This window comes from Peromyscus leucopus, chromosome 5 (assembly GCF_004664715.2).
Source record: "Peromyscus leucopus breed LL Stock chromosome 5, UCI_PerLeu_2.1, whole genome shotgun sequence".
In the NCBI taxonomy this organism is placed as follows: Eukaryota; Metazoa; Chordata; class Mammalia; order Rodentia; family Cricetidae; genus Peromyscus; species Peromyscus leucopus.
Genome location: NC_051067.1, coordinates 106851554 through 106878055, shown reverse-complemented (window position 1 = coordinate 106878055; position 26502 = coordinate 106851554). Strand labels below are relative to the sequence as shown.

The 26502-nt window shown below is 47.0% G+C and overlaps 1 protein-coding gene across 3 annotated transcripts; it reads right to left on the bottom strand.

Annotated features, from left to right (window-relative positions):
• Positions 1-1075: 1075 nt before the first annotated feature.
• Positions 1076-18386, bottom strand: Ces4a (carboxylesterase 4A). 3 transcript variants are annotated; one of them, XM_028854377.2, is made up of 14 exons: positions 17732-18365; positions 11950-12151; positions 9547-9688; positions 9331-9464; positions 8920-9073; positions 5987-6091; positions 5803-5907; positions 5631-5669; positions 4956-5096; positions 4457-4537; positions 3941-4097; positions 2978-3109; positions 2731-2803; positions 1076-1799 (listed from the first exon to the last, which is right to left on the bottom strand). In XM_028854377.2, the coding sequence occupies exons 1-14, from the start codon at positions 17808-17810 to the stop codon at positions 1649-1651; spliced, it is 1695 nt and encodes a 564-aa protein (XP_028710210.1). In that variant the 5' UTR covers positions 17811-18365; the 3' UTR covers positions 1076-1648. The 3 variants fall into 3 exon arrangements, with proteins under 3 accessions (XP_028710210.1, XP_037062081.1, XP_037062082.1); XM_037206186.1 differs by lacking the exon at positions 4457-4537 and having other exon boundaries at positions 17732-18366; XM_037206187.1 differs by lacking the exons at positions 2731-2803; positions 2978-3109 and having other exon boundaries at positions 17732-18386.
• Between the last annotated feature and the right edge of the window lie 8116 nt (positions 18387-26502).

Genomic DNA, 26502 nt, shown 5'->3' with positions numbered 1-26502 from the left:
AAGGAACAAGCCAAGGTTTTCTTTCTCTCTGCTTTGTTGTTGTTGTTTTTGAGATGGAGTCTTATGTCATCTAGGCTGGACTCAAACTCGGTGTAGTTGAAGATGACCTTGAACACCTGGATTCTCCTTTCTCACTTTCCAAATGCTGAGATTACAAGTGTTTGTTACTGAAAGGCTCTAGCAGGCCAGAGCACAGCAAACCTGGTGCTGACAAGTTCAGCTCTCCCCTAATACTAACAACCATTACATTACATTTCTAAAGCTAGTCCCCAAGCTTCATTCCCTTATTTAGCCACTGACTCATTCCTGAGACAAAATACTAAGGCCCAACAATCAAAATTAATTATTTGGCTAACATATCCGATCGGGATTTACCAAGTCACCCTAGCACAGATGCCCCCTTTTTCTCCTTAAAAGTCTATTCCTGCTGGGTGGTGGTGGCACACACCATTAATCCCAGCACTTGGGAGGCAGAGGCAGGTGGATCTCTGTGAGTTTGAGGCCAGCCTGGTCTACAGAGTGAGTTCCCAGATAGCCAGGGCTACACAGAGAAATCCTGTCTTGAAAAACCAACCAACCAACCAATCACCCACCCAACCAATAAACAAACAAACCAAAAACAAGAACAAAAAACCCAACCCCTAAACAAACAAACAAACAAACAAACAAATAAACAAACAAAAAACCTACTCCTGAGAAAAACACCTGCTTGCTTGCTTCAGCTGCTGCTGTTGCTGCTGCTGCTGCAGCTTATTGCTTGCCTTTGCAGCCTCTCCCCCTTTCCCCCTCTTGGGTAATCAATCTCCTTTGTGCTGAGAATTTGGTGTCTGGATGTGTCCTGTGCGGACTCTGAAGTGGGCTGCCTCTTTTTATAAACTACCACATCCGGCACTAGCTAAATGTTTTACACTCTAAATGACTTTGCTTCAGCCCCTCTAGCAAATACAGCCCAAGAAGCAGCAAGTAGCAATATTTTATTACCCTAAGGGTTCAAACTGAGATAACATTCATTTCGCCCAATCATTTTACAGAGAAAGAAATTGAAGATCAAAAGAACACATTTTTTTTTTTTTTAAATTGATGAGCATCATCCCTAGTACCGGCTTTGGAAGGGCCCCAGGGGAGATGAGTGTGGGTAGGGGAACAGATCCCAAGCCATCAAAGTTTTGCACCATGTCATGAAGAGATTGTCTGGGGCCTCAAGGCCAGCATGAGCAGGCAGGTTGAACAGGGTAGATGATCAGTGATAGCAGGGTGCAATGACAGAATGTGACAGCCTGTGTGACGGTTCCAGAAGAGGGGGCTGCAAATACATCATGAAGGGTAAGAGGACTTGGAAAAGGGATAGAAGAGATTATCCTGAGCCTGAGCTTGTGGGGAGCAGAGCACAGTGTGATGAAAGGCCCTGGCCTGGTTTAGACAGTGAGATGTGGGGTGCCATGGGATGTCAGGCTGGACAGGTAGTGCTGAGCCCCATGATGGGCTAGGGCTCCAGCGATAGCCTGAAGGTAGCCGGGAGCATCTACAGGTCCTACATTTGTGGACAGGACTGCTGTCCTCAGTTGTACGCAGGGCCAGTCTCCCTGAGGCAGGACGTCCGGGAGGATAGTTCCCTCTTGCTTGGTCACTCTCAATGTCGCTGCTGCTTCTAAGTTCTCCGAGGCTGGTGCAGCCTTCCCCAGAAAGCCATCTTTTTCTCTTTGAGCTTCACACCCACTCTTGTGTCGAAATCCAACTGCAGGTACTTTTCATCCTCGTCAAAGCGTGGCCAGTAGGGCAGCTTTCTGTGATTGGGGTCCCTGACCCCAAGGTAGAAAGAGATGTCTGTCACTCCTTTTTATTGGGCTTGTGCCTCTTACCCTTCTTCCATGTACCTTCACTTGGGAAGCTGAGATCCAAGAAGGCTTTGTGGCAATGATGCTTAGACAGGTCTTTATGAAAGAGTAGGAGAGCTAGGTGTGAGGTGAACACTTAGATTCCCAGCACTCGGGAGGCGACGGCAGGAGAATTGTGAGTTTGAGGCCAGTGTAGGCTGCATAGCAAGCCCCAGGGAAGGAGGTGGAGAAGTGAGCTTCCAGGCAGTGCAAGGTGAGGTAAAATAGAAAGGCGAGTATAAAGAGGATGGGTGTGCAGAAGGGATGAGGATGACATGGGAAGAATTCTTGGCTTTGCATGACAAGCTAAGGGAATGGAGCTTTACTCTGGGAACATGAGCAAGGGTTTTAAGCAAGTGAGTAACTTGGCTAGGTGATAGTTCAGAACAACTCCTCTAGTGTCACAGAATGATGGGGGGAGAGAAGGTGGGGCTAGGAAGACATGCATGGGGGACCCAAAGTTTGGTTCAAGTGTCACCTCCACTGGGAGCCATCTCTGCCACTCAAATAGGGCCAGGCCCCTCCTTGATGCTCTAAGGCCCAGTGCTCCCAGTGGGACAGCTCCCATTGTGCCTGTTTGGAATTCAGTTTTCATATGGTGGGGTGAGGAGGATGTAGCACATGCTTATGCCATCCGTGAACCCCAGCTTCCAGGACTAGGGTCAGATACAAAGGAGAACATCGGTGACATACTATTGGATGAATGAATGAAGAGTGTGCACCACTGGACAGAGGGGACACATTCTAGGGACATTTAATATCCCATGACTGACAAGGAAAAGGAGAAGGGCCCAGGCTTGATTGTCCAGTGCCTGTGGTCCTAGTATTATTTATATGTGTAAGGGGCTAGACTCACCCAGTGCGGGCAAAGTTGGCCCAGTATTTCATCATCTGGAGGCTGAATTCCTTTTCCTCATTGGTGGATGAGCCTGGGGGCAGAAGAGGACATGGTATTTTGGAAAGATCTAGGGGTATCAGCCTTCCACTCTGCATTTGGGAGCACATTCCACACTAGGGAGTAGGTAGTTCCCTGTGGTCAGCCAATGGAGGTATGTGTCTTCATACATGGTAGGGAGACTAGGTGTCAGGTAGGGCATTAGGACCTTTGGAGAAAGGGCTTCCGAAGATATAGGAAAGCTCATCTCCATGGTCTGCGCCATCACGTCGAGGTTTGACAATTATGCCTGAGGGAGCATGATGCTTGAACTCGTACAGGTAGACAGGGAAGCCAGCATCTGTGGATAAATGGAATGGGTGAGGGCTGCAGGAAGATCCTTTACTGAGCTAAGCCCTCCGCCTACCCAATGTGTCCCACCCACCGACATCAGGCAGGCTTTCAGCTTTACAGTCATGGAGCAAGTTAGAATCCTGCCTCACTAGCCATCAGTATGTCAAACTCTCTGAGCTGCAGTTCCTCATCTGCAGAGTTGGGGACACTAAAACCTAATTGGCAGGCAAGCTTATAGCAAGGATCATGGAAGCCGTCTTCTCCCCTCTTCTGAGCCTTCTGTTCTGGACACTGTATTTAAGGGCTTTTAATGGCTGTCCTTTCCAGCCTCACCTTTGACCTCTCATCCTCATATTCCCAAGCCCAATCAGCCTTTTTTTTTTTTCCCCAGACAGAGTTTCTGTGTAGTTTTGGTGCCTGTCCTGGATCTTGCTCTGTAGATCAGGCTGACCTCGAACTCACAGAGATCTGCCTGGCTCTGCCTCCCGAGTGCTGGGATTAAAGGTGTACACCACCACCACCACCACCACCACCACCACCACCACCACCACCACCACCACCACCACCTCCAGCCTGCTTTTTAAGTTGCTCTTAAGCCCATCCTCTTAACCTAGGTACTGTCTCTACCACCCCAGCTTTCTCCTCTAGGGTGGCTGAGGTTCTGCCCTTATCCCTAAGGACAGCTCTTCCCTGGCTTGCTGCCTTCTCTGTGGTCTCTTGGAGTTCTATACTAGCCCAAAGTATGGAGTGTGTGGGGGAAGAGCTGGTGACCCCAGTTGGAAGCAGTTCAGCTGGACAGTACAGGGGAGCGGTATGATTATTCTTAGGGGCCTCATACCCCGGTGGTAGCGTGCAGCTTGAAGTGTGGAGTACACGAAGGTGGCATCTCCAACTAGGTCTATCACCCGGTTTCGGAACGTCGTCCAGTCATGTTTATTGGCAGCATCGTTCAAGTATTCCTTTATCACCAGTGGGATCTGCTCCTTAGTGATATTCTGAGCCAGGGATGCAAGACCCACCTAAGGTCTGCTATACCAGCTGGGCCATGGGTGGGTTCTCCATTCACTTGCACCCAGCCTCAGCTCCCTAGGACTTTTGGGAATGGATTTTCTAGAAAGATCTCCATTCTGATTGTTCTTAATCCCCCCACCCCCACTTTTGCCACAGGAGAACTGCCTCCCAGGACCCTAAGAGTGCCTCAGAGACCTTGCCCATCAGCAACCATCTCATCCCATGTCAAACTCCTTTAAGGTCCCAGGAACCCTTGCATAGAGCATGTCCTACATTTTTAAAGAAGTGTGTGTGGTGTTCAGTGCTGTTCACACTAAACAACCCAAACCATGGGACCCCTCACCAGTACGGTGCTGAAACTCCAGAGAAGTTTGGTGAAGTATTTTTTGTTCATCATATGCCGAGTTATCTGGAGCTTCATGAGCTGCTCACAAGAAAAGGACCCAGGGTTGAATCAGGCCTGAGTTCGTGCCTGTCTGCATATAGAATTCTCAGACAAGACAGCCCAAGAAAGACCCACAACCTGTCCTGCTCACTGTCTGTCATTAGCACCTAGTTCTGAGCTGAAGCAGAGCTGGGAGAGCCTGTCTTGAGCTACAGCATCTGCCTTGACCCAAGGAAGAAAGGAGGTCCCTAAGGTGTATGGCTGTTTGCCGGCTCAGGGGTTGACTACACCTCTCCCAATTCCCTCCATCACTCCTGGTCAGTTCTCCCTGAGCAGGGAATAGAAGTAATGTCTACATCCTCAATGGGGCCACTGAGATCTAACTTGGTACCCACACACTGCTCAAGGGGCATCCCGTTCCAAACCCACTGAGTGAGCACCTTTCCCATCCACTCACAAAAGGCAAGGCCCACTCGAACTCCGCGTTGTTGACACCTAGAAGGTAGGGCACAGGTGTAACCTGCCCATGGGTCAGGAGCACCACAGGTTCCTCTGGGAACACCACACCATCCACCACAGGGCTCAGGAACCATAAAACCTGCAAGGCCAGGGGCATTTTCCAGCTAGTCGTCCCACATACCCTCCAAGAGCCTTGGTGACTTGGATGCTCAGCTCATCAGGTCTGTCCCAGGAGCTGCTCTAGCTTAAGCACTTTCGGTAAAAACTAAGATTGCCCATAATGATACTTAAGAAGGTGAGTGTTGGGAGGGACCAGGACAGACAGGACCAGGCTACTCAACTTCAGATGCTTGCTTCATGCATACACATAGTTCATTCCTTATCTCTTGAAAATCCTTATGAAATATCATTTCAATGAGGCATTTATTATCCATTCTATTTAAGGTTCCATATCTCTCATCATGCCTGACCCCTTCCTTGTTGCTATTGCTTTCTAGGGAGCGGAGTAATTTACTTATTTATAGGGCTTATTGTCTCTCTCTCTCTCTCTCCAGTGGGGCATCAGTTCCACTGGGAAGGGAATTTGGCCTGCATAGTTCCTCAAGTATCCCAAGGACCTGGCACATAGTAGGTATTCAATAAACACTCAAATTGCAGGCCACTGTTTACTCACATCTTTTGGATCTTTCTTGAAATTGGCACGAAAGAATGACTGTAAAGGAGAGGAGAAAATAGGAATCAAAAGAAACTCCCAATGTGCTCCAGTGACAGGTCCCCCAGGAAGTATCTATGGGTGGCTATAGTACACAGGCTGATAGGGAAGACAACTGGAATGTTGTACCTACCATCCTCTTGGAAACATGCATCATTTCATCCCCTGATAGAGCTCTCAGGCATTCTACCATGATCCTTGTGTTGTTGTGGTTGCAGCCAGCCATGTGAGCAACCTTCTGTAGAGAGAAGGGGTATACAGGGATGCCTCCATCCTTACCCCTTCTTGTTGAGCCCTGGGAGAAGAGTGATGCCCACCTTGGCTGCCTTCAATGGATCATGAGTGATGAAGGAGTTCAGTATTGCAGTACCACTTTGGGAAATGGCCCGATGGAATAGACCTTGGGCTAGGGGTGACATCAGCTGTAGGGATTGGAAGCAGAGCACTCATGAGACCCATAAATAGGGAGGGCCAACTGACTTATTTTGGGTGCCTGCCTACCCATTTCCCAGTGACCTGAGAGATGACATCTTGGAGGGAGCCATGGGTCTTAGGCTAGAGTCCTAGACTTAAAGCCAGCATCTTCCAGTCTTTGGTCTATGTAATGGGCTCTAGAGGTCCCAGAGTTGACCTGAGGATATGGGATGTGATCTGCTGGTATGCCTAAGGGGGTCTTCCTCTGCTATAGGTTACAAATGAGGGTAGGTGGGACCCCATAGTCACAGCTCCAATTATCTATGCTAACAGCTCTTTCAGAGAAGTTATATCTTTGGATACCCCAGAATTTATGTGTCTTAAACTGTTCTAGTCAACCTCCAACTGGGTAGAACCTCTCTTTGACATTATCTACCTAGCTTGGGGGCTGTCCCTCCTCTGCCCTCTGCCACATGTAACTATTCCAGTCCTTCCTGACCATTTGGTCCTGTGAATCACTCAGCAACAACCCTCTGTTCTCCATTTCTCCTACCCTCATTGTCTCCTCTGGGATAAACCCTGCTCCTTCACTTCCCAACTGGGCCTCCAAGACTGAGTTCCTGCTTCATGCAGAAGACTGAGAGGCCTCTCTAAATCCACATCTGATCTTATCACTTCCCTGCTTAAAATCTGTCCCTGCTCTCAGGAGGATGGCTGCAAGCCACAAGTTTGAGGCCAACTACTGAGAGCCACTGGTAGCAAAAGTCCACGAGAGTATACAGCAGTGACAGCTAGAGTTCAGAAGGTCAACCTGTCAGAACTAAGGGTTCTGTTAGAGGAAGCATCACGCAAGGCCTTTTGAATGAACTGGCTGTCTCTTGTTGTAAACTACTTGTGTAATAACAGCTATGATTCTCCCCATTTACCGTGCATTTCCATGTTACGTGTACATGTGATCTCACGATTGCATCTCAATCTTGGGCACAACTTTCCCTATACATTTGGGGTAATTGGATAACTGTCCCCAGCTGTGTTTATTTTTCATTAACATAAATCTAACCATGGCCATTCTTCAGACAAAAGTACTTCAGCAAAGATACCTTTTTCCAAGGACAAAACTGCACATAGATAAACATTAGTTCATCTCACCCACAGACAGAGAAAAGAATCATAACAATTATATCAACTCCTTACCTTCACTCCAGGTTATTTATACAAGACCCTAACTTAAGAGATTTACTGCTCTCATTCCTGGGATGATGTTTTAGCATTTGCTAGTTACTGAGTTAAGGTAGTTACTTCCCACTGACCCAAGGAGATTGCCTACAAGGCCAGGCAGGTGATAGGTGCCAAGCTTCTTTCTTGTGCAAATTCAGTTTTTATTCCTCCTTAGCCAGGTGCTATTCCTAGATTTTCTCCTCAGCAATTACTCTGAGCGAAAGTGCTTTTACTAACCAAATATTTCATGCTCTGACATAGGTTGCTTAGCCACCTAGCATATGTCCCCCTCCCTATCAGAAAGCAGCTGCAGCTGGGATGAGCGGGAAAAGCGGCACCAAAGACAGCTTACTTTCTTGTGACTTGCTGACCCCTAACATTTTATCTAGCCATTTCTAGATTATAGTTTAGCACATAAATTCCCTAATTGATCTCAGCCTTTAGTCGACCCTATCAGAGAACTCCCCTTTAGTCACTCCCCTTTTGGGTTGTAATTGGAAGCTGAAAATTATTGCTTTATGTGTGGATCCTAATCACCTCTCTCTGCGACCCTGAAAGCTTCAAGCTTCGAAGTGCTTTGCCAAAGAATTACTGCTTCGGTATATATGCTGGTTCTCTGAGAGCACTGGGGAGAATTGATTGAGAAGAACAAAGATGAGGACAGAGATAAAATTAGGACAGGGAGGGCCTTGCTGTGTAGCTCAGGATGGCCAGGCATTTCAGGTCTGCCATTGGAATGTTGGAATTACAGATCTGCCTGTCGCTTTGGATTTTTTTTTTTAATAAAAAAATTATTTATTTATTATGTATACAGTATTCTGTCTGCATGTATCCCTGCAGGCCAGAAGAGGGAGCTAGATCTCATTACAGATGGTTGTGAGCCACCATGTGGGTGCTGGGAATTGAACTCAGGACCTTTGGAAGAACAGCCAGTGTTCTTAACCTCTGAGCCATCTCTCCAGCCCTGGTTTTTTTTTTTTTTTTTTTTTTTTTAATGACAGGGTTTCATGTAGTCCATATTGGTTTCAAATTTACTATGTAGCTAAGGTTAGCTGTGACTCTCCCATCCCCTCAAGTTTTAGGACCAACACACTGAACTCTTCTTAGATTGGGCCTTATTACTACTGTGGCCCTCACAACCATACTTGATGTGATTCCTGCTCGCTTCCACCCCTGTGAAGTCTCTAATACAGGCCCCTGACTTACTTCCAGGCCTAGGCTGTCCACAGCCCTGCCTAGAGGGTAGATCCTGGCCTCTGTTTACGGGAAAGGGCTCTGAGAGAAGCAGGAGGTGGTAGGCACCCACAAAGCCTCACCCTGTCCTCGTTGGGGCTTTGATTTTTCATCAGTGCTATTATTTTTTTTTTCCTTTTCTAGAAAATCATTTATTTAGTGTATATGGCAGAAACCTGGTTAGAGGACAAGTTGCCGGAGCCAATTCCACCTTGTGAGCTCCAGGAATTGAACTCTGGTCCTCAGCCTTGTTGGCTGCGAGCGACTGTGCTCCTGGAGTGAATGGTGTCCTTGGCAGGGGTGAGATGTGGGTTTGTGATACCCAGGTGCAGTGTGGGAACAGGCTGGCCCGTGTCTCTGCTGGTCCAATGGAAATCGCACTCACCAGTCCCGAGACGCTCATAGCTCCTGCCGACTGGCCAAATAGTGTTACACTGTCCGGGTCTCCACCAAAGGCCGCGATGTTCTCCTGCACCCAGTGCAGAGCCGCTACCTGGTCCAGCAGTCCCCAGTTTCCGCGGGCTTGGCTGTCGCCCGTGCTAGGCACACGAGATTCATGGTCAGTGTTTCAAACTTCGATGGTCAGGATTCAGAGAGCTGCCAAGGCTCCCTACGTAAGGCTTCCTTAGACTCACTCGTGAGACAGTATCCAGCGTCTCCACCGGGTCAGGCCCGCCCAAACACCCTCGTCTTTCGTCTTTCGGTCCTGTCCACGGACCACGCCCCCTTCCGCCAGTCCCCGCCTTCTGTGCCTCAGGCAGGTGGGTGAAGGCCCCGCCCCTGGTCCAAGGCCCACCTGAAGAAGCCCAGGATGCCCAGCCTGTACTGCAGAAACACCAGCACCACTTTCTCGCGGGCGGCCAACTCTGAGCCTTCGTAGGTAGATGCGGAGCCGACGAGGAAGGCGCCTCCGGGGAACCAAACCATCACCTGGGCAAGAAAGGTCTCCAAAGCCTGAGCTGGGCAGTAGGGTAGTAGAGGGGGATGACGGGTGGTGGAAAACACTACTCACCGGCAGCAGAGGGTCCCCAGCCGCGAGCACTGGGGCATAAACATTTAGGTAGAGACAATCCTCACTGAAGTGCAGCCACTCATACCGCTTCCGCGTGTTTAAGTATAGAGAGGTTATCTGCCCCCAGGTTTCCTGAAGGCACCTGTGGGCATACAGTGAATTTGGATTGGCAGTGGAGAGAATGATTTCAATCCTGGGGTCAACAGTGATGGGGCGCGCGGGGTGGGGGGGGAGCCTAAGACAAAAGCCTGGCAGGCTCTGTGCGCGTGTGCGTGTCTCCTGGAATCTTTCACCAGTAGTCAGGTCCAGGACCGCGCGGCAGGCAGGTCTCTCTAGGATCCATCCTTCCTTCTACCATGAGTCTTGCCCTTCACCCCTTGGCCTGGGTAGTCTTTGCTCATGTTGAAGACTGCCGATGAGATCTAGGCCAACAATTGGGTGTCCTAGGAACCTCTCTGCCTTCATGTCCCAACCTCCCAGACTCTTTTATCTCCCAAGCAGGCCAAGGAGCTCTAGAACATGTTTTCCCACTTCAAACACAGGACCATCAAATCTATGGTCTGAACACCCCTCCTGCCCCCAACTTCTTCACAGTCCTCCAATTTGTTCTCTGGAGGATATTGATAAAAGTGATTAAAGACAAAGCAAGACACAACGCAGACCATGACACTTTCCTTCTTAAAATCTTCCCTGTCAGACCTGGAATCAAGGCTGTTCTGGGCTACATAGAAGGTCCCAGGACAGCCTTAGCTACTATGGAAGAACCCATGTCCGCCAAACCCACTTCCCTGGCTCTCCACTGCCCTCAGAGGAAAGGTCCATACACCCTCAGTCTGGCTTAGGCCCCTTTCCCACCCAGTCACCTCACCAGCCGCCCTTTGTTCCTGAGAGACATGGCTGCTTGCCTCTGATTGCCAAGCCCCTGTGACTGTGTCTTCTGCCAATGCTCTCTTCCTTGCCCAGCAAGCTCCTACTTCTGTTTAAATCAAATCAAACTTCAGATCAAATGGTATCCCACTGCTTAGGGCACTCCATCTGTGTCCTGCAAACCTTTCTCCACTCTTGACCGTAGTGCTGGTTGAAATTATTTCAATTAATTGTTTTTCTCCTGGGTGACTCAACCACTCCTTGAATGCAGGTTGACAGTGTGTCTTAGCACTCAGCCAGGTACCATGTGGACTTTAGGAGTATTTGAAGAGTATGGACTATCTGGCCACCTCCCTCTTCTCTGCTGCTGGCCTAGTCCCTGGAATGGCTATTCTTACAAGTCTGGAGCTGGCCTTACTTGATTGAAATTCCTATCTGCCTGTTCCTCCTTTTAGATACCCTCTTGTCCCAGCCTACCTCCCCTTTCCCTTTTTCAGATGTCCTTCCCACAGCGCTTCAACCTGCCTCATCCCAAACTATTGTCCCCAACCACCCTTACCAGCAGCCATCCGAGCTCTCTTCCTAAAAGGACAACTTTCATTTTCTTTTGTTTTTGTGTGTACAGGTCAATGAATGCATGTGAAGGCCAGAGAAAAAAACCGTTCTGGGACTTGAACAGTATTCCCTCTCCAGGTTTCTATAACATTCTACTCTCCAACTTTTCCCTCTATCTCCCTGGTGGATCCCCCTGCTGACCCAGGTCTCAGCAAAGAGAGCCCAAGTTTATCTCTCTTAGTTCTCTCTTTTCTTTTTGCTTTTTTGAGATTGTGTTTCATTTTATAGTGCAGACTAGCCTAGAAGTTGCTGTGAAGCACAGGTTCCCATTTTTTTTTTTTTTTTTAATATCACTTGGCACCCAGGTTTTAAACCTTGTGCTTTAACTAGTTGCTGCTAAACATTATTAATGATTGCCACACAATGTCATGGTCAGTTGATTACTCAGTAGTCTGAATAAACAGTAAATACACTTATTTTGGCTGAGCTGCCAAGCCCAGGGCTCCAAAGGGCAATCATTGTTCAAGTCTTGCAGTGTGAAGTCTACATGTAGGTGGCAGCAAGACACCGTAACTTCAAAGCTGGAATAGCCCTGTAGGTCCCATCTTGGAGCGCCCTCTGCAGGGAGTGGCTGACGGTATCCTGTGGGTTTGTTACAAAGCTGGAGCCCATCATTCACTGGCCTGGGTTGTGGATGAGAACAGGAGGTGGGATGCATTTGGGAAATTCAGCTTCCCAGAAGGTCCTGTGGCAAAGCCAGTGACCACATCCCCCTCCCGTGAGAAACCCAATACAGTTCGATCAGTGCCTTAAATGCCGTTTGCTCTAATTTCCTCATTACACAGGCTTGGAAACAGGCCAAGCATGGGCCTGGGTTTGCTGTGGTCACACAGGGTGTTTCTAGTGAGTTTTATTTTAGGCACTGGTCCACCCTACTCATCAGGTCTGCTCATCTACCAGCCCGCAATCCCTGGCACTTACGAAGGTGGGTAGGTGGTGGCATCTCTGATGCCATTCCATGGTTGCGGGGGTTCCGGAGGGGCAAACCTGCGAGCACCCACAGGAGGTCTGGAGAAGGGGACTCCCAGGAAGACTTGGACGGTTATGTTTCCCACACGTGTTTGCTTTCCTTGTAGGATCCCGTGTTTGGTGACCACGAGAGGTTCCTTGGTGTGCAAAGCACCTGGGAAGAGAAGAGGGACAGTCATCCTGTCTTGTTATTGTCAGCCACAGATGGGATTCTGGTACATCTGCCATGGGATCCATTCCCTCTCCCCTCCCCCTCCCTTCCCCTTTCTTTCTTCTCTTCCCCCACCTCTCTCTAGAGTCCATCACCCTTCTGCCTCAGCCTCCCAAAGGCTGGGATTACAGGAGTGTGCTACCAGACCTGGGTAGCTGCTGCTGCTGCTTTATATATAAAAATCAACCAATAAATTATTATTATTTAAAAGTCCTATGTTTGTGAGCGTTTTGTGTGCATGTATATCTGCGTACCACATTCAGAACAGGACACTGGGGTCTCTACAACTGGAGTTACTGGCATCTGTAAACTGCCATGTAGATGCTGGGAATCGAATCTGGCTCCTGTGGAAGAGCCGCCGGTGCTCTAACTGCTGAGCCGCCTCCCCAGTCCCCAGTCACTACTGTTTTAAAAAGAATGTGTTATTTAATTTTACATTATGTGCATTGGTGTTTTGTCTGCATTTGTGTCTGTGTGAGTGTTGGATCCCCTGGAGCTGGGGTTATAATCAGTTGTGAGCTGCCATGTGGGTGCTGGGAATTGAACCCAGGTCCTCTGGAAGGGCAGCCAGTGCTGTTAACCTCTAAGCCATCTCTCCAGCCCCAATCACTACTTTTTAATGCTCGAGTGTGTGTTCATTTGTGTAAGTGCATGCATGTGTGTAGATGCACATGTGTGCATGTGCATACTGAGGCTTGAGGTTAACAACAGGTGTCTTAGTTGATTGTTTTCTACCGTATGCACAGAGGCAGGGTCTGTCAGCATGCCCAGAGTTTGCTGTTTTGCTTAGTCTGGTTAGATAGCTTGCTCCAGGGATCCCCTACCTCTGCCTCCCCTGGGTTGGGATTGCAGGCAGACTGGCAAGACCACCAGCTTTTTACGTTTCTGGGGATCTGAATTCTGTGCTCATGCAGCAAGTGTTTTACCACTAAGCCATCTCCTCAGCCTAGTGCTGCTTCTTAAAAAAACTTGGAAATATAAAATAACAATTGTGTATCTGTCTTATTCCTCTTGTGCATCTATGAGGATTTTCTTCATTATTTAAGATTTCAAAGCCATGTTGGTAGGTACATAAAAGTTCATGTCTGTTATATAAACCATTTCTCTTTATGTCATTTAATATCAATGAAAGGGACATTTATTTTGTTTATTTATTTTTTTTGAGGTAAGGTCTCTCTATTATGTAGCCCTGGCTGTCCTGGAACTCCCTATGTAGATCAGGCTGGCCTCAAATTCACAGAGATCCATCTGCTTTTGTTTCCTGGGTGCTGGGATTAAAGGCGTGTGCCACCATGCAGGCCTGAAAGGGGCATTTGTTTTAACTTCTGTTTGATGTGAACATGGCTACACTTTTTTTCCTGGTTGTTAAACAGTTTAATTAGTTTTTTGATTAGTTTCTTTTTCATTTGCTTTTTTCCCTACCGGTGTGTGTGTGTGTGTGTGTGTGTGTGTGTGTGTGTGCCCGTGGTGGTGGCTGTACACATGCATGTGGAGGGTAGTGGTTGATTTCTGATGTTTTCTGCAATTGTTCTTTACCTTCTTTTTTGAAACAGGGTCTCTCATTGAACCTTGAGTTTGCTGAGTGGCTGGACTGGGTGGCCAGCAAGCCCCAGGGACCCACCTGTTTCTCCTTCTTCAGCACTATGGGTACAGTCATGCACCCCACAGCTTTTCATATGGGTTCTGGACATCCAAACCCAGGTCCTCACATACATGCAGAAAATACTTCACTGACCGAGTCACCTCCCCAGCCCTGCCTGGTTCATTTCTGGGATGGTTGGGATTATCTATACACATTCTTACTCACACACATTTGCATTAATGCACCCTTATGAATTTATACATACATGGGTATACAGGAGAAACACACAAATGCATGCTCACAGAGAGTATACATATGCATACAAGTGCAGCTATATGTGGTTTATAATGTATTCACCCACAATGTGTACACACACACACACACACACACACACACACACACACACACACACACTGCAAGCCTATTCACACCACAGACAGCTTTGGGAATAGATATGGAATAGACTAGTTGATTCCAGCCCTTGCCTATAAGTACTCCTCCTCTTCCAGGCTCTTATCCCGCCCCACTTCTACTGCCAAGTGCTGCTGAGGCCTCACTCACATCCATTGTCCCTTTCTAAGTGCCCTGTCAGTTTCTCTCTCTCCTCCCTTATCAAAACAGAATTGCTCTTTGTTCCTGTTCCTTGGAGTTCACTCAGTAAAGTGACAGAAAGCAAATGCCATCCAAGTTGTTACTTACTCTAGCCAAGGATCAGAATCATTTAGGAATTGATGCCAAAACAAAACAAAACAAAACAAAACAAAACAAAACAAAACAAAACAAAACACCAAAAAACAACAAACGATTCCCAAGCCAGGCAAGGTAGCACACACCTGAAATCCTAGTGCTTGGGAGGCCGAGGCAGGGAGATCATAAGTTCAAGATCATCCTTGGCTACATGAGTTCAAAGCCAGTTTGGCCTACATGAGATAATGTTTTAAAAACATCCAATCTGAACCAAATTCCTAGGCCTTCTGTCTCAGAAGTACTGGGATTAAAGGTATTTACCACCATGCCTGGATTTTTTTTTGCTTTTTGTTTGTTTGTTTGTTTTCGAGATTGTTTCTCTGGGTAGCTTTGGAGCCCATCCTGGAACTTGCTCTGGAGAGCAGGCTGGCCTTGAATTCACAGAGATCCACCTGCCTCTGCTTCCCGAGTGCTGGGATTAAAGGTGTGCACCACCACCACCACCACCACCACCACCCACCACCACCACCACCACCGTCTGGCAGAGTTTTGCTTTTGTTTTTGTTACTGAGACAAAGTCTTGCTATTTATTGTAGCTCAAACTGACCTAAAACTCATAATCCTTTCTGGGGCTTGTTGGCCAGCCATCCTTGCCAAAAAATGACACATTCCAGGTTCAGGTTGAGAGACCCTGTCTCAAAAAGAATAGCAGAAAATGGTAAAACAGGACACCCATTGTCATCCTCTTCTGCCTGCATGGACATATATGTATACATGTGTTCACATACACCACACACATGTATGCTCACACAGAACAACCCTCATGATCCTCTTGCCTCAACTTCCTAAGATCTGGGATTATAGGTGTGTACCATCACCCTGGTGCCCCAAAATATTCCTATAGACACATGGAAATAAGCTCGAAGGTTTATGTAACTTGTCTCACATCACATAGAGAATGTCTCATGACTGCTGTAAACCATGGTGTTTGTCAACTCCCTGGTCTCCAGGGAGCCAGTCATAACCACGTGAAAGAGTTCTTCTAGACTGCTGAACAAGAGCAGCATGGGAAGTCCAGTGTCAGCTCTGTTACCCGGAGGGAGCACAGAAGCACTTATCAAAACAATAGTACAAACCAGCTGTGGAGGCATAACTGTAAATCAGCACTTGGGAGGCAGAGGCAGGAGGATCACAAGTTCAAGGCTGGGGAGATGGTTCAATGGATAAATTTTGTGTGTGTGTGTGTGTGTGTGTGTGTGTGTGTGTGTGTGTGTGCAAGAGTGAGGACCTGAGTTTTATTCCTTAGAACCCACATAAAAGTTGAATGCATCACACAGGTGTCTAATCCCACTGCTCTTATAGGGAGATAGAAAGTGGAACAGGGAGAATCACTTGAATCTCTTGGGACAGCTAGACTGGCATCCCCAGCTGGAGACGTGAAACATTTTCACACACACACACACACACACACACACACACACACACCACAAAAGTACAGGACCTAGGCTATATAGTGAGACCTTGTGGGGTGGGGGAAAGCAAAAATAAGAAACAACCAAACAACATTAGTATCCATAAAGTACTATTAAGGCCTAGAATCACAGGTGACACCTGGAAAATTAACGAATGATGGCCCCCAATTCTGGAGATGATACAGTGAAAAGAACATTCACATGTATTGTTGGTGGAGGACAAACTGATAAAACACCTTGGAAAAACAACTTGGCAAAATATACAAGGAGCCATAAAATGTTCATATGCTTTGGTTAGGTGACTTCACTTTAAAACAAAATGTACCTTTTTGAAAAATCAGTATTCTTTGAACTATGAAACAACACATTAGCAATAGTTTATTGAGGTATAAGATACGCATCTAGCAAAATGCTCATATCTCACTTGTACAATTCTTTTTTTTTTTTTTCGAGACAGGGTTTCTCTGTGTAGCTTTTGTGCCTTTCCTGGATCTCAGTCTGTAGACCAGGCTGGCCCTGAACTCACAGAGATCTGCCTGGCTCTGCCTCCCAAGTGTTGGAAGTAAAGGCGTGCACCATCACTGCCCAGCTCACTTGTACAATTCTATACGATGCTAGTCACACACACATCCCATTCTGATCTGATGTACCACATCATTAAAGCAAAAACTGATCTGAACCTCAGTGGATGTTGGAGCCTCCTTTATGTCTGTGAACTAAGCCAAGCAAATATAAACTTAAGCTATAAACTGCCTTCCATAAGAATTTAAGTGGAAAAAATAAGCAGATTATAATACTGTAGGGCCAGCAGAACGGTTCCGTGGATAAGGGTGCTTTGCCGCTAAGCCTAATGACTTGAGCTTGGTCTCTGGGATCCACTTGGTAGAGGGCAAAAACTAACTCTTTTAATTTGTTCTCTGGCCTCCACAAATGTGTTGTGGCATACACAAGCAAGAACACACACACACACACACACACATACACACACAGGTATAATTTAAAAAAATTTAAAAATAAAATTGTGTATATGCTAACATCACCACTATATGTAAATATGCAAGAAGAGTTAATATCACAAAATGCTAAAAGCAATTTTATCAAAGCTTCTAAAAAACAATACCCACTACCACCACTACCACCACCAACAACAAAATACCCTCATGTAATTATTTAGGCAAAATCAATTAACAATAGAGGTCAGAACAGTGGTCACTTTGAAGCTGTGGACTAGGCAATAGCACATAGGATACTGGCAATATTCTAGATTTTGATCAGAATGGTGGGTTCATCATATAATGTAGTTCTATATAATAATCGTATAGTTTAGATATGTCCATCTTGCTGTATGTACACCTAACACCTCAATAAAAGGTTGTTAATGTGTTACGTTGTTTTCACAGTTCAGAGGATACTCATTTTAGAAAGAAGGCCATTGAGGAGAAAGGCACAGAGAGTGAAAAGTCTGTGTAGGACATGGAGAGGCAGAAGCGGGACTCCTGCTTAGAAGAAGGAAGGCAGAAAGGAGTGGGGAAGGCCAGAAGGAGGGACATGGACATGCCACGTTCTCAGGTCCCTCACTGATCCCAGGAGGTAGGAGACACGGTCCCCACTTTGCCGAGCAGTTACGGCGATCAGAGAGGACAATGATGTGCTCAGCTTTTTAGCTGGTAGCACATGAATGCTCTGAAACACTGCCCTCCATCTGCCTAGACCTTGTCTAAGCCCCACTGTCCAGAAGAGGCTGAGCTGGGACTGGCAACCCCAGAGGGATGAAGATCTTACCTGAGGCCGTCTGGACTACCAGGCACAGGGTGAGGCTCAAGCCCAGAATCCACTTCATGCTCCATTCAGCTTCTGCCATGGGCTGCGGTGATGCCAACACTTACGGGGTCAGAAGGGAGCTGTGACTGTAGTGTGTAAGCACCAGAAGGCTTTTATCTTCTTGATTCCCATCGCTAGGGCTGGAGGAGTTATGACCAGCTTCTCACCAGCTGTGCAGCCTTGTCCCTCCTCCTTGGGGTGATAGGTCATACTATATGGCTTTGGCTCTTCAACCAAACTTGCCTGCAATCCCTGCCCGGTTTGCTCGTTTGGCAACACTTCAAGTTTGGCTAGTGCGAGTCAGACTCCATGAATTGAGTAGGTGCCAAGACTGGAGCAGAACGTTGGGGTAGATGGGTCCCTCAGCCCCCAGGTATCCTTCCTGTGGATTTAAGAGCCCTTGGCCTCCCTGATTGCCTATGCTTTGTGTAGACTCTTGTATCTGCTGCTGTGCCCAGGTTTCTCAGGCAGGATTGTCATAGAGTGCCAGACTGTATCAGGGACAGGAAGTCAATGTGGTGAGTACCCCAAGTCTCACGGTCCAGCTGGAGTTTATACCTAAAGGCAACCATGAGAAGGGTCACTCAGTGAAACCAGGGTAGTGAGTGAACCAGAGGGTTTCCTGGGAAAGACCTAATCTTCAACATAAAGGTTGACCTTTGTGTGATCAGTCAGGAAAGGGAAATCTGACCTGATGTTTGGAGCTGTAGGAGCCAGTGTGGACTGGACATTTTCACTGACAGGTCAGGTGGGAGTCCTGGAGTCCTGGCTTACCTTTGGGAACTGAGTATCTAGGGGTTTCTGTGCTGGGAGGTCAGAAGGTAAGTGGCTTGCCTTTCTTACTGACCCATGGTCTCCAGTTCTGTAGGTCTGGCAAGTCATTGAAGCATACTATTTCACCCAAAGCCCATTCAGTGAGTTCTCAGAAATGTCCTTTACTTGGGATCTTTACCCACATTTCTCATTCTTGTGGCTTTTTTATCCTCAGGAATATGGAATTCACTGCCCAATCATCACTGATTAGGCTCCATGCTCCTCTAAGGAAGGTTTGAGGCTGGCTGAAGGTGACTGCTGCCTATAGGGCCAACATGGGAACCAGTTGGTATGTTGGATACAACCCCCTTGGCTGCAGTCTGCTAACTCTCCACAATATTAGGCTACAGTAGTCCATTGGCTGGTATCAGGCTCTGGGCTGGACAAGCCCTCCATGATAAGCAACATTCTTCTGTCCTATGTTTTAAGAATAATTCCCAAGCCAGGTGGCGATGGTGCACACACCTTTAATCCCAGCACTTGGGAGGCAGAGGCAGGTGGATCTCTGTGAGTTCCAGGACAGCCAAGGCTACACAGAGAAACCCTGTTTTGAAAAAAAAAAAAAAAAAAAAAAAAAAAAAAAAAAAAAAAGAGAAGAAAAGAAAGAAAGAAAAAAAGAGAGAAAAAGAAGCAAACAAACAAAGAATGATTTCCATGGGAAGCTGGGGAGATGATTCAGTTAGTAAAGTACTTGCCACACAAACATGAGGATCAGAGTTTAAATGCCCAGAACCCATGTAAAGCTGGGTGTGGCAGCATGCATCTATAATCCCAGTACTACTACAGTGAGATGGGAGGCAGAAACAGGAGAATCCAGGAAGTTCAGGGGCCAGCTCAGAAGGTGTGTGCAGCAGAAAAAGCCAACACAAAGAGCCCCTCTCCAACAAGGTATAAGGTGAAGACTGATACCTGAGGTTGTTTTCTGACCTCTAAATGTACACCATGGCACAGACTCACATATACTCATGTACACATGCACACGCATGTACACACACACACACACACACACACAAACACACACACAAATGACTGCCATGGGCTTGCATTGGAAGGAAGAAGTGGGGTGAGGATTCATAGCAAGGCACACCTCCAGAAACCATCTCCCAACTCCTCCCACACAATCCTCGGATGGTCCAGGGGCCTGGGAATCACGCCCATGCTCCCAGGCAATTTTCTAGAAAGTCCTATGTGCTGATATGGCGTGTCTACCATAACTTGGGGTCTCAGAAGTGTGGAAGCATCTCCTCTCTACCACACCCTGGCTATTGGCTAAGTAGCTGTCTCATCTGACAGCAAGCATGGAAATGACACAATGTCTCCTCAAGTGAGACAACATGGAGCAAGAACCTGGAAATGGCCTGTGTCCTTTGACTGAGAAATTTGATCGGAGAGACCATCCAAAATACACAAAAACTTGTTGACAGATTGAGTCTCTTAAAGCCTTGTTGACAACAGCCTTACTCCCACGTTCCCGGAAAGGAAGCAGGGAGAGGAGACAGGAGAGCGGCAGAAAGCACGTGCTCCAGGGGTGGTAATAACGTGTTTCATCAGCTTCTGCAGCACCCACCAGCTTACTGCGCTGAATCCTAGCTAGGCTGCCTGGGTTTAAACCCTAGCTCTGTCATGGTGTGACCTATCAAGCAGCAGCAAAAAAAAAAAAAAAAAAAAAAAAAAAAAAAATCCAGTGTAGATTGTGATGATTTTTTTTTGTTTTATTTTGAGACGGGGTGGGGGGGGGAATCTCACCAAGTTGTTCAGTCTGAATTCAGACTCTCTGTGCAGTCCAGGTAGATCTTCAGTTTGAGATCCTCCTGAACATCTCCTTGCTGAGACTAACGTGGGCATCGTAATTCTCAGATTCAGATTTTTTTCAATATGTACCACTCTTGGATTACTTATGAGAGCTGGCACAATGTAAATGCTATGTAAATGGTTAGGGAATAATGACAAGGAAAGAAGTCTGTGCCTGTGTAGAACAGACACTTTTATTTTTTTAAGTTTTGATTTGTTACGTTTGTGTTTTAGAATATATTCCATTCACGGTTGGTTGAGCCTAGGAATTCTGAACTCACAAATACACAAGAGAAAAGGCTGACGTGGTTCAGTAACTTCAACAGGTAGATTTTGAAACTGTAGATTGCATAGGATCAGCTCAGCCATGAAAAGTGCACATCAAAATATTCTGGGCTGGTGGCTCAGGCCTGTAATGTGAGCTATTTAAGAGATTAAGGCAGGGAATTACAAGCTCAAGGCCAACCTGGGCTGTTTAGTGAGACTCTGTCTCAAAATAAAAAAGGAAGAAGGTGACTGTTGCCAAGTTTGATGACTTGAATTGGAGCCCTGGGATCCATATAGTGAAATGAGAGAATGACCTCTGCATGCTGTTTCCGACTTCCATAAACATGTCCTGTTACATATGCATTGCTGGCCCCTCCCAAATGCATTTTAAAATGTAATTAAAATTTTTTTTAAGTAAAAGAGGGTTGAGAGCCTAGGTTGTGGTGGTGCTTGTCTGTAATTATAAATGGAGGGCAGCAGAAACAGGAGGATTGCAAGTTCAAGGCCTATCCGGACAATTTAGCAAGATTCTGTCTCCAAATAAAAACTGAAAAAAAAAAGATATAGTTTTAGTGTAAAATGCTTCGCTAGCAAATGTGGGCCCTAAGCTCAACCCCCAACATTTCTAGAGAAGACCAAACCAAACCAAAACAAAAACCAAGGATTGGGCCTGCTTTCCGCTGGCTGTCAGCTCATTCTGTGAGCCCTGGTGGACAGTGTTCACATCACTAGGATGCTAGAATTCAGGTTGCAGAAATTTCTACTGCTGCTACCAAGCCTCTTGTTAGAATTAGCTTGCCAATATATACCAAGCACCCTGGAGTATGTCACTCAAAACGCAGGCCAAGCTTGGGGTAGACCAGGGAAGGGAGTGGCGTGAAAAGGCAAGCGAGGAAATGAGATCACCTGCTAGGTTCCTGGTGGACCAGCCACACACAAACTCCCCCACCCAGCTGTGTAGGCTCCAGTTTTGTGTGGGCCTCTAGGACCCGACCTGCCAACAGCTGGCTCTACCCTCGCTGCCTATCCCCAGGGAAGTAATAACCTTTTACCTGGCCCATATGGAAGGCAGTTGTGTCAGACCGGGAACATCGGTGACATGTCTGGGAAACATATGGCCTCATCCAGTGCACACATGGAGCCCAGGGGATGTTGAGCAGGCCGACAGGCAGCAGCTGACTCTAGTGCATCATTGTCTCAGGGTAAATAGCAACAATTCCCGAGTCTCTTGATTCTCTCTTTCTTTACTTATTTTGAGACAAGGTCTTGCTATGTAGCCTGGGCTAGCCTCTAGCTTGCCATCCTCCTTTCTTCACTTTAGAGTGCTGGAATAATGGGCATGTATCACCACACTGGCTTAGAGTTTTGTTTGCCTTGTTTTGTCTTGCCTCCTCCTTTTTCTCTTCTTTTCTTTTCATCCTTCTTCCTCCCTCCCTCCCTTCCCTCCCTCCCTTCCTTCCTTCCTTCCTTCCTTCTTTCCTTACTCCCTCCTTCCCTCCCTTCCTTTTTTTTGAAATAGGGTCTCATGCAGTCTAGGCTGGTCTTGAGGTCGATATGTAGCTGGATATGAGCTTGAACTTCTGGTTCTCCTATGTCTACTTCCTGAGTGCTAGAGTCATAAACATGTCAGGTTTTATGCAGTTCTGGAGAGCGAACCCAGGGCTTTGTGCATGCTAGGCAAGGAGTCTACCAACTGAGCTACATTCGCAAGCCCTGGCATAGAGTTCTCAGTGTCTTGGCTGAACAAAGGGAAAGCAGGCAATGAGGTGGAAGGGACGTTGCCCTCTGAATCTGACAGATGGGGACCCCAAGCTCACTTAGCTACTCACTGCCCATGTGTTCAGAGAACCTTTCTGAGACTCAACGGTCAAACCTGCAAAATAAAGCCAGCAGTGGCTAATTCTGATGATTGTTGTAAAGATTCTACAAGTCACTGGGCAGTAGGTGGGCAGGACTGTCCGGGACACATGAGATGCTAGAAGTTGATATATGTGTTTTCTCCATGATTGTGGCTATTTGATTGTTTGAAGAGGAAAGTTGCCATTGTAGAAGGCAGTGTTATAGCCAGACATGGTGTTACACTCCTTAAATCCCAGTCCTTGAGAGGGGATTAAGGGATATTAAGAGTTTGAGGCCAGTCTGGGCTACATAACAAGACCTCAATTAAAAAAACAACAAAAAACTAAAAGCATGGTGACACAAGGCCTGTAATCCCAGCTTCTAGGGAGGCTGAAGCTGGAAGATCACAGATTAAGGCTCACCTGAGCTGCATGTTAAGTTCAAGGTCAGTTTGTGAAACTTAGAGAGACAGTGTCTCAAAATAAAAAGTAAGAAGGGGCTAGGGATATGGTTCACTGGTAGAGCACTTGTCTGTATTGGATAGAAATAGAGTTCACTTGCTGGAATTCAATCCCTAGCAATATTTGGCTAAGCAGGGGGAGCAGTTATACCAATTGCATTATTGGGTATATAATATATAGGCATATAAAGCATTTCTCAATGACAGCACAAAGAACAAAGTCAAGATTCATATTTGGAGTCTTCGTTTTCCTCTGAGTTACAAGTCTGGCCTTCTTTAGGGTAGCCTTTTCAGATGCTGGAGTTGGGGTGTTGGTGTCTAACTTAGGTGAGGTTCTAGGATTCTAAGAATCCAAGAAGGGGGGGGGCTTTTCAAGGTGATGACTTCAGACTGTGAGTACACCACAGACAGAGGGATGACAGAGACCAACATCATTCCTTTTCAAAAACAGTCCATGTGGGATGCGTTCTTTGTACTGTTAAGCAACTGAACTCCTAGATATCCCAAACAAACAAACAAACAAACAAACAAATAAATGAACAAACAAAAAAAGACAAGCCCAACTTATCTCTGTCCAGGGTTCCTATCTGGATGTACGCCCACAGAGGACAAAGGCAGACCTTTTTAGCCTTTTACAGGAGATCAACTTGTCCAGACTTATTGGACAGATTTGGAATTTTAGTTCTCTCTACTCTACTTAGAGAGAGCCTGGCCTATAACCTGGCTTTCAGTGACTGCCCTGATTATTCACAGAAGGGCCTGAAATCTTATGGACCTGAGCTCTACCCTTATGAATATCTGGTCCAATCAGGAGGGAACTGGGCATTTCCATTACTTATCTCTAATTTTCAGGTGACCTCAACCTGGGACAGTCCAAATATAGACTTTTCCTTTTCTTCTTCCTCCCTCCTCCTCCCTCCTTTTCCTCCTCCTCTCCTCCTCCTCCTCTTCCTCCTCCTTCTTTTTGAGAAAGGGTTACTATGTAACCCTTGGCTGGCCTAGAACTCACTACATAGACCAGGCTGACTCCAAACTCACAGAGATCCACTTGCCTCTGCCTCCTAAGTATTGGGAATCAGGGTATGTGCCACCATTCCTGGCTTCCTAGACATTGTCAAGGATCGCCTGCTGTTCCTGCCAATACTGTCTTCTTTCCACAATTCTGGCACCTCTGAGTATCGACCTCACGCTTGATCCAAGCCCAGGTGTGCCTGGCAAGCCATGCAGGGGTTAGGCCACAGGCTAAGGACTGAGGCAGGGAGAGTCTGTGAGGTTGGAAAAGCCAGGGGCCTGGCCATGTTATGGTCTGAGGGTCACAGAGGAACATAAAGACTCTTACTGGATTGTGCTTTGGCATACCATGAGTCAGATTTCCCAGTCCTTGAGGGAAGGGACAACTCCTTGCTGCTTCTTCCATAGAGGGTGGTTCTGAAGAAGGCTGGGCACTAACTCTGTGGGCTAGACCTAGGATGATAGGATTCTGACCACCCATCACATGGTCCCTGATGCTTTGAGTCTATTCTAGGGGCTGCCTGGTCTCCCAGGAGAAGTCAGAAGCCTATGGCCACTGACTGCTGTTTGCATATTCAAGAGGAATCATGGTATATCTCATTCTTCGCTCCCCCAGGTCTCAAATGGTTTGAGGGTAGAACAGGGCCTGGGGATCAAGAGGAAGGATATCTGGGTGCTAACTGTCCTTGGCTCTTCACTCTCTAGGCCCCTCTACATCTGTAGACCTGATTGGTGGTGCTGAGGCCATGGAAGGAACATTGCACATGCTACTCCATCCTGGGGCTACAGAGCAGGTCTGGAGGGCAGGGAACACACAGGTGCCTGAGTGACAATGGCGCTGGCCTCTGTTACTTCTTTGTCATCCACAAAGCCACTACTTGAGGTCATCATCTTTAAAAAAAAAGAAAAAGAAAAACAAAACCTCTCTCTGGGACTCCCTTGCTGGCTTGCTGCTTCTTATAGTCACAGAGTCCCACCTAAGTTAGACTCCCCAAACTCCAGTATCAGTAGAGTCTACTTTAGGAGGGTACATTGTGGAGACAGAGGCCAGCAAGCCTCCAAATAAAAATCCTGTCTCTGTCCTCACTGTATGTGGCTGTAAGAAAGGCATTGCCCCTCTGTGGTTCTCAGTTTTTATTCCTCTGTACAGAGGACAACTGTTAGTGAGTGTGGGCTCTTATTAACTATGTTAACTACTTCTTTGTGCCCTGGGGCCCTGGGCAATGCCATCAGGATCAAGGGGGGTCAGCTCAGGGCCTTATGAGGGGCCAATACCATTTGAGTAGAAGATCCAAAGGGCAAGGGTAACCCAGGGCCCAAGAGCCAGGACTGGTAGGAAGGGAGGCCTGTGAGCCCCAGAAGGGAGAAGGGAGAGGAGATCAGTGTTATTGCCAAGAAGCAGGACTAATTTCCCCCGAAGAGCCTCTTTTTGTCCTTGAAGTGGTTTTAGGGACTAAATAAGTTGGGCCAGGAACATGTGTAGAGGTGGTAAGTAGCAGGTAAAAATTCTAAGGTGGGTGTGTGGGGGCTACAGTCAGATTGGGGAAGGATCTTGGACCACAGTGACCCCAAGACCCCCAAGAAGGGCTGGGGCTCCCACAGAATAATCATTCTCCACTTAGAGTCATTCAGAGCATCATCCCATGGATCTTCTGGGCTTCTATTAGTTCCAGGTTATTTTTAGGTAGAAGATGCCCATGCTACTCATGCTAAAATTGTGACACTTCTAACAGCCCCAGTTCACTGATCTTTAGGTGGTGATTAGGTGTCTGGAATGTGTGCCCATACCTAGGCCAGGGGACATTTGTTGAACTTTTGCTGGGTGCTAGCCAACCATCCAGGCACTTTATGGTCAATCATCTTTCAAATGCTCATGGCAGACACGAAGGAATTATGCAGTTACACCTACTTTACAAATGGGACAATTGAGCGACAAAGACTATAAAGAACTAAGTACTAAGTAAAGGACTTGTTTACCTGCATCGCAAAAACCTCAAACAAAACCCCAAACCAGCCGGGCAGTGGTAAGGAACTCCTTTAATTCCAGCACTCCAGCACTCAGGAAGCAGAGTAGGTGGATCTCTTGATTTTGAGGCTAGCCTGGTTTACAGAGTGAGTTCCAGTACAGCCAGGGTCACACAGAGAAACCCTGTCTCAAAAAACAAAACAAAAAATAAAAAACCCAAACTCAAACCCCAAACCAAACAAACCCCACCAAATCCCCCCCCGAAAAAAACCCCAAAAAACAAAACCCAAAATAAGGCAAAATGAAACTTGCCCTAAGATATACATCCAGTAAACGGTAGACTCATACTGAACAGCCTATCTGTCAGTGCATGTGTCTGAGCCTGAGAGTGGGTGGAACTAAGCTTGGACTTGTCTAGCCCTCTGTCTGGTGAGGAGTGCTGTCCTGCAGTGCCGCCCGGTGTCCACACCACACCAACACATAGCCCTTTCTGCCTCGCTGCCATCCGAGGCTCCATAATCCAACAGTCTCCTCATCTGAAGCTGTGCCTTCTTCTATTGTAGCCTCAGTTTTACATGACTGCTG

Bases quoted from the DNA above. Each gene is read 5' to 3' on its own strand.
- Ces4a (XM_028854377.2), bottom strand. From the start codon at position 17,810: ATGGCAGAAGCTGAATGGAGCATGAAGTGGATTCTGGGCTTGAGCCTC. The intron at 5,097-5,630 runs GTGAGTAAACAG...CTGGCCTTGCAG, and splicing joins TCAAGAAAGATCCAAAAGAT to GTTTTATGGTTCCTGAGCCC. The intron at 4,538-4,955 runs GTGAGTGGATGG...TCTTGTGAGCAG, and splicing joins TCGAGTGGGCCTTGCCTTTT to CTCATGAAGCTCCAGATAAC.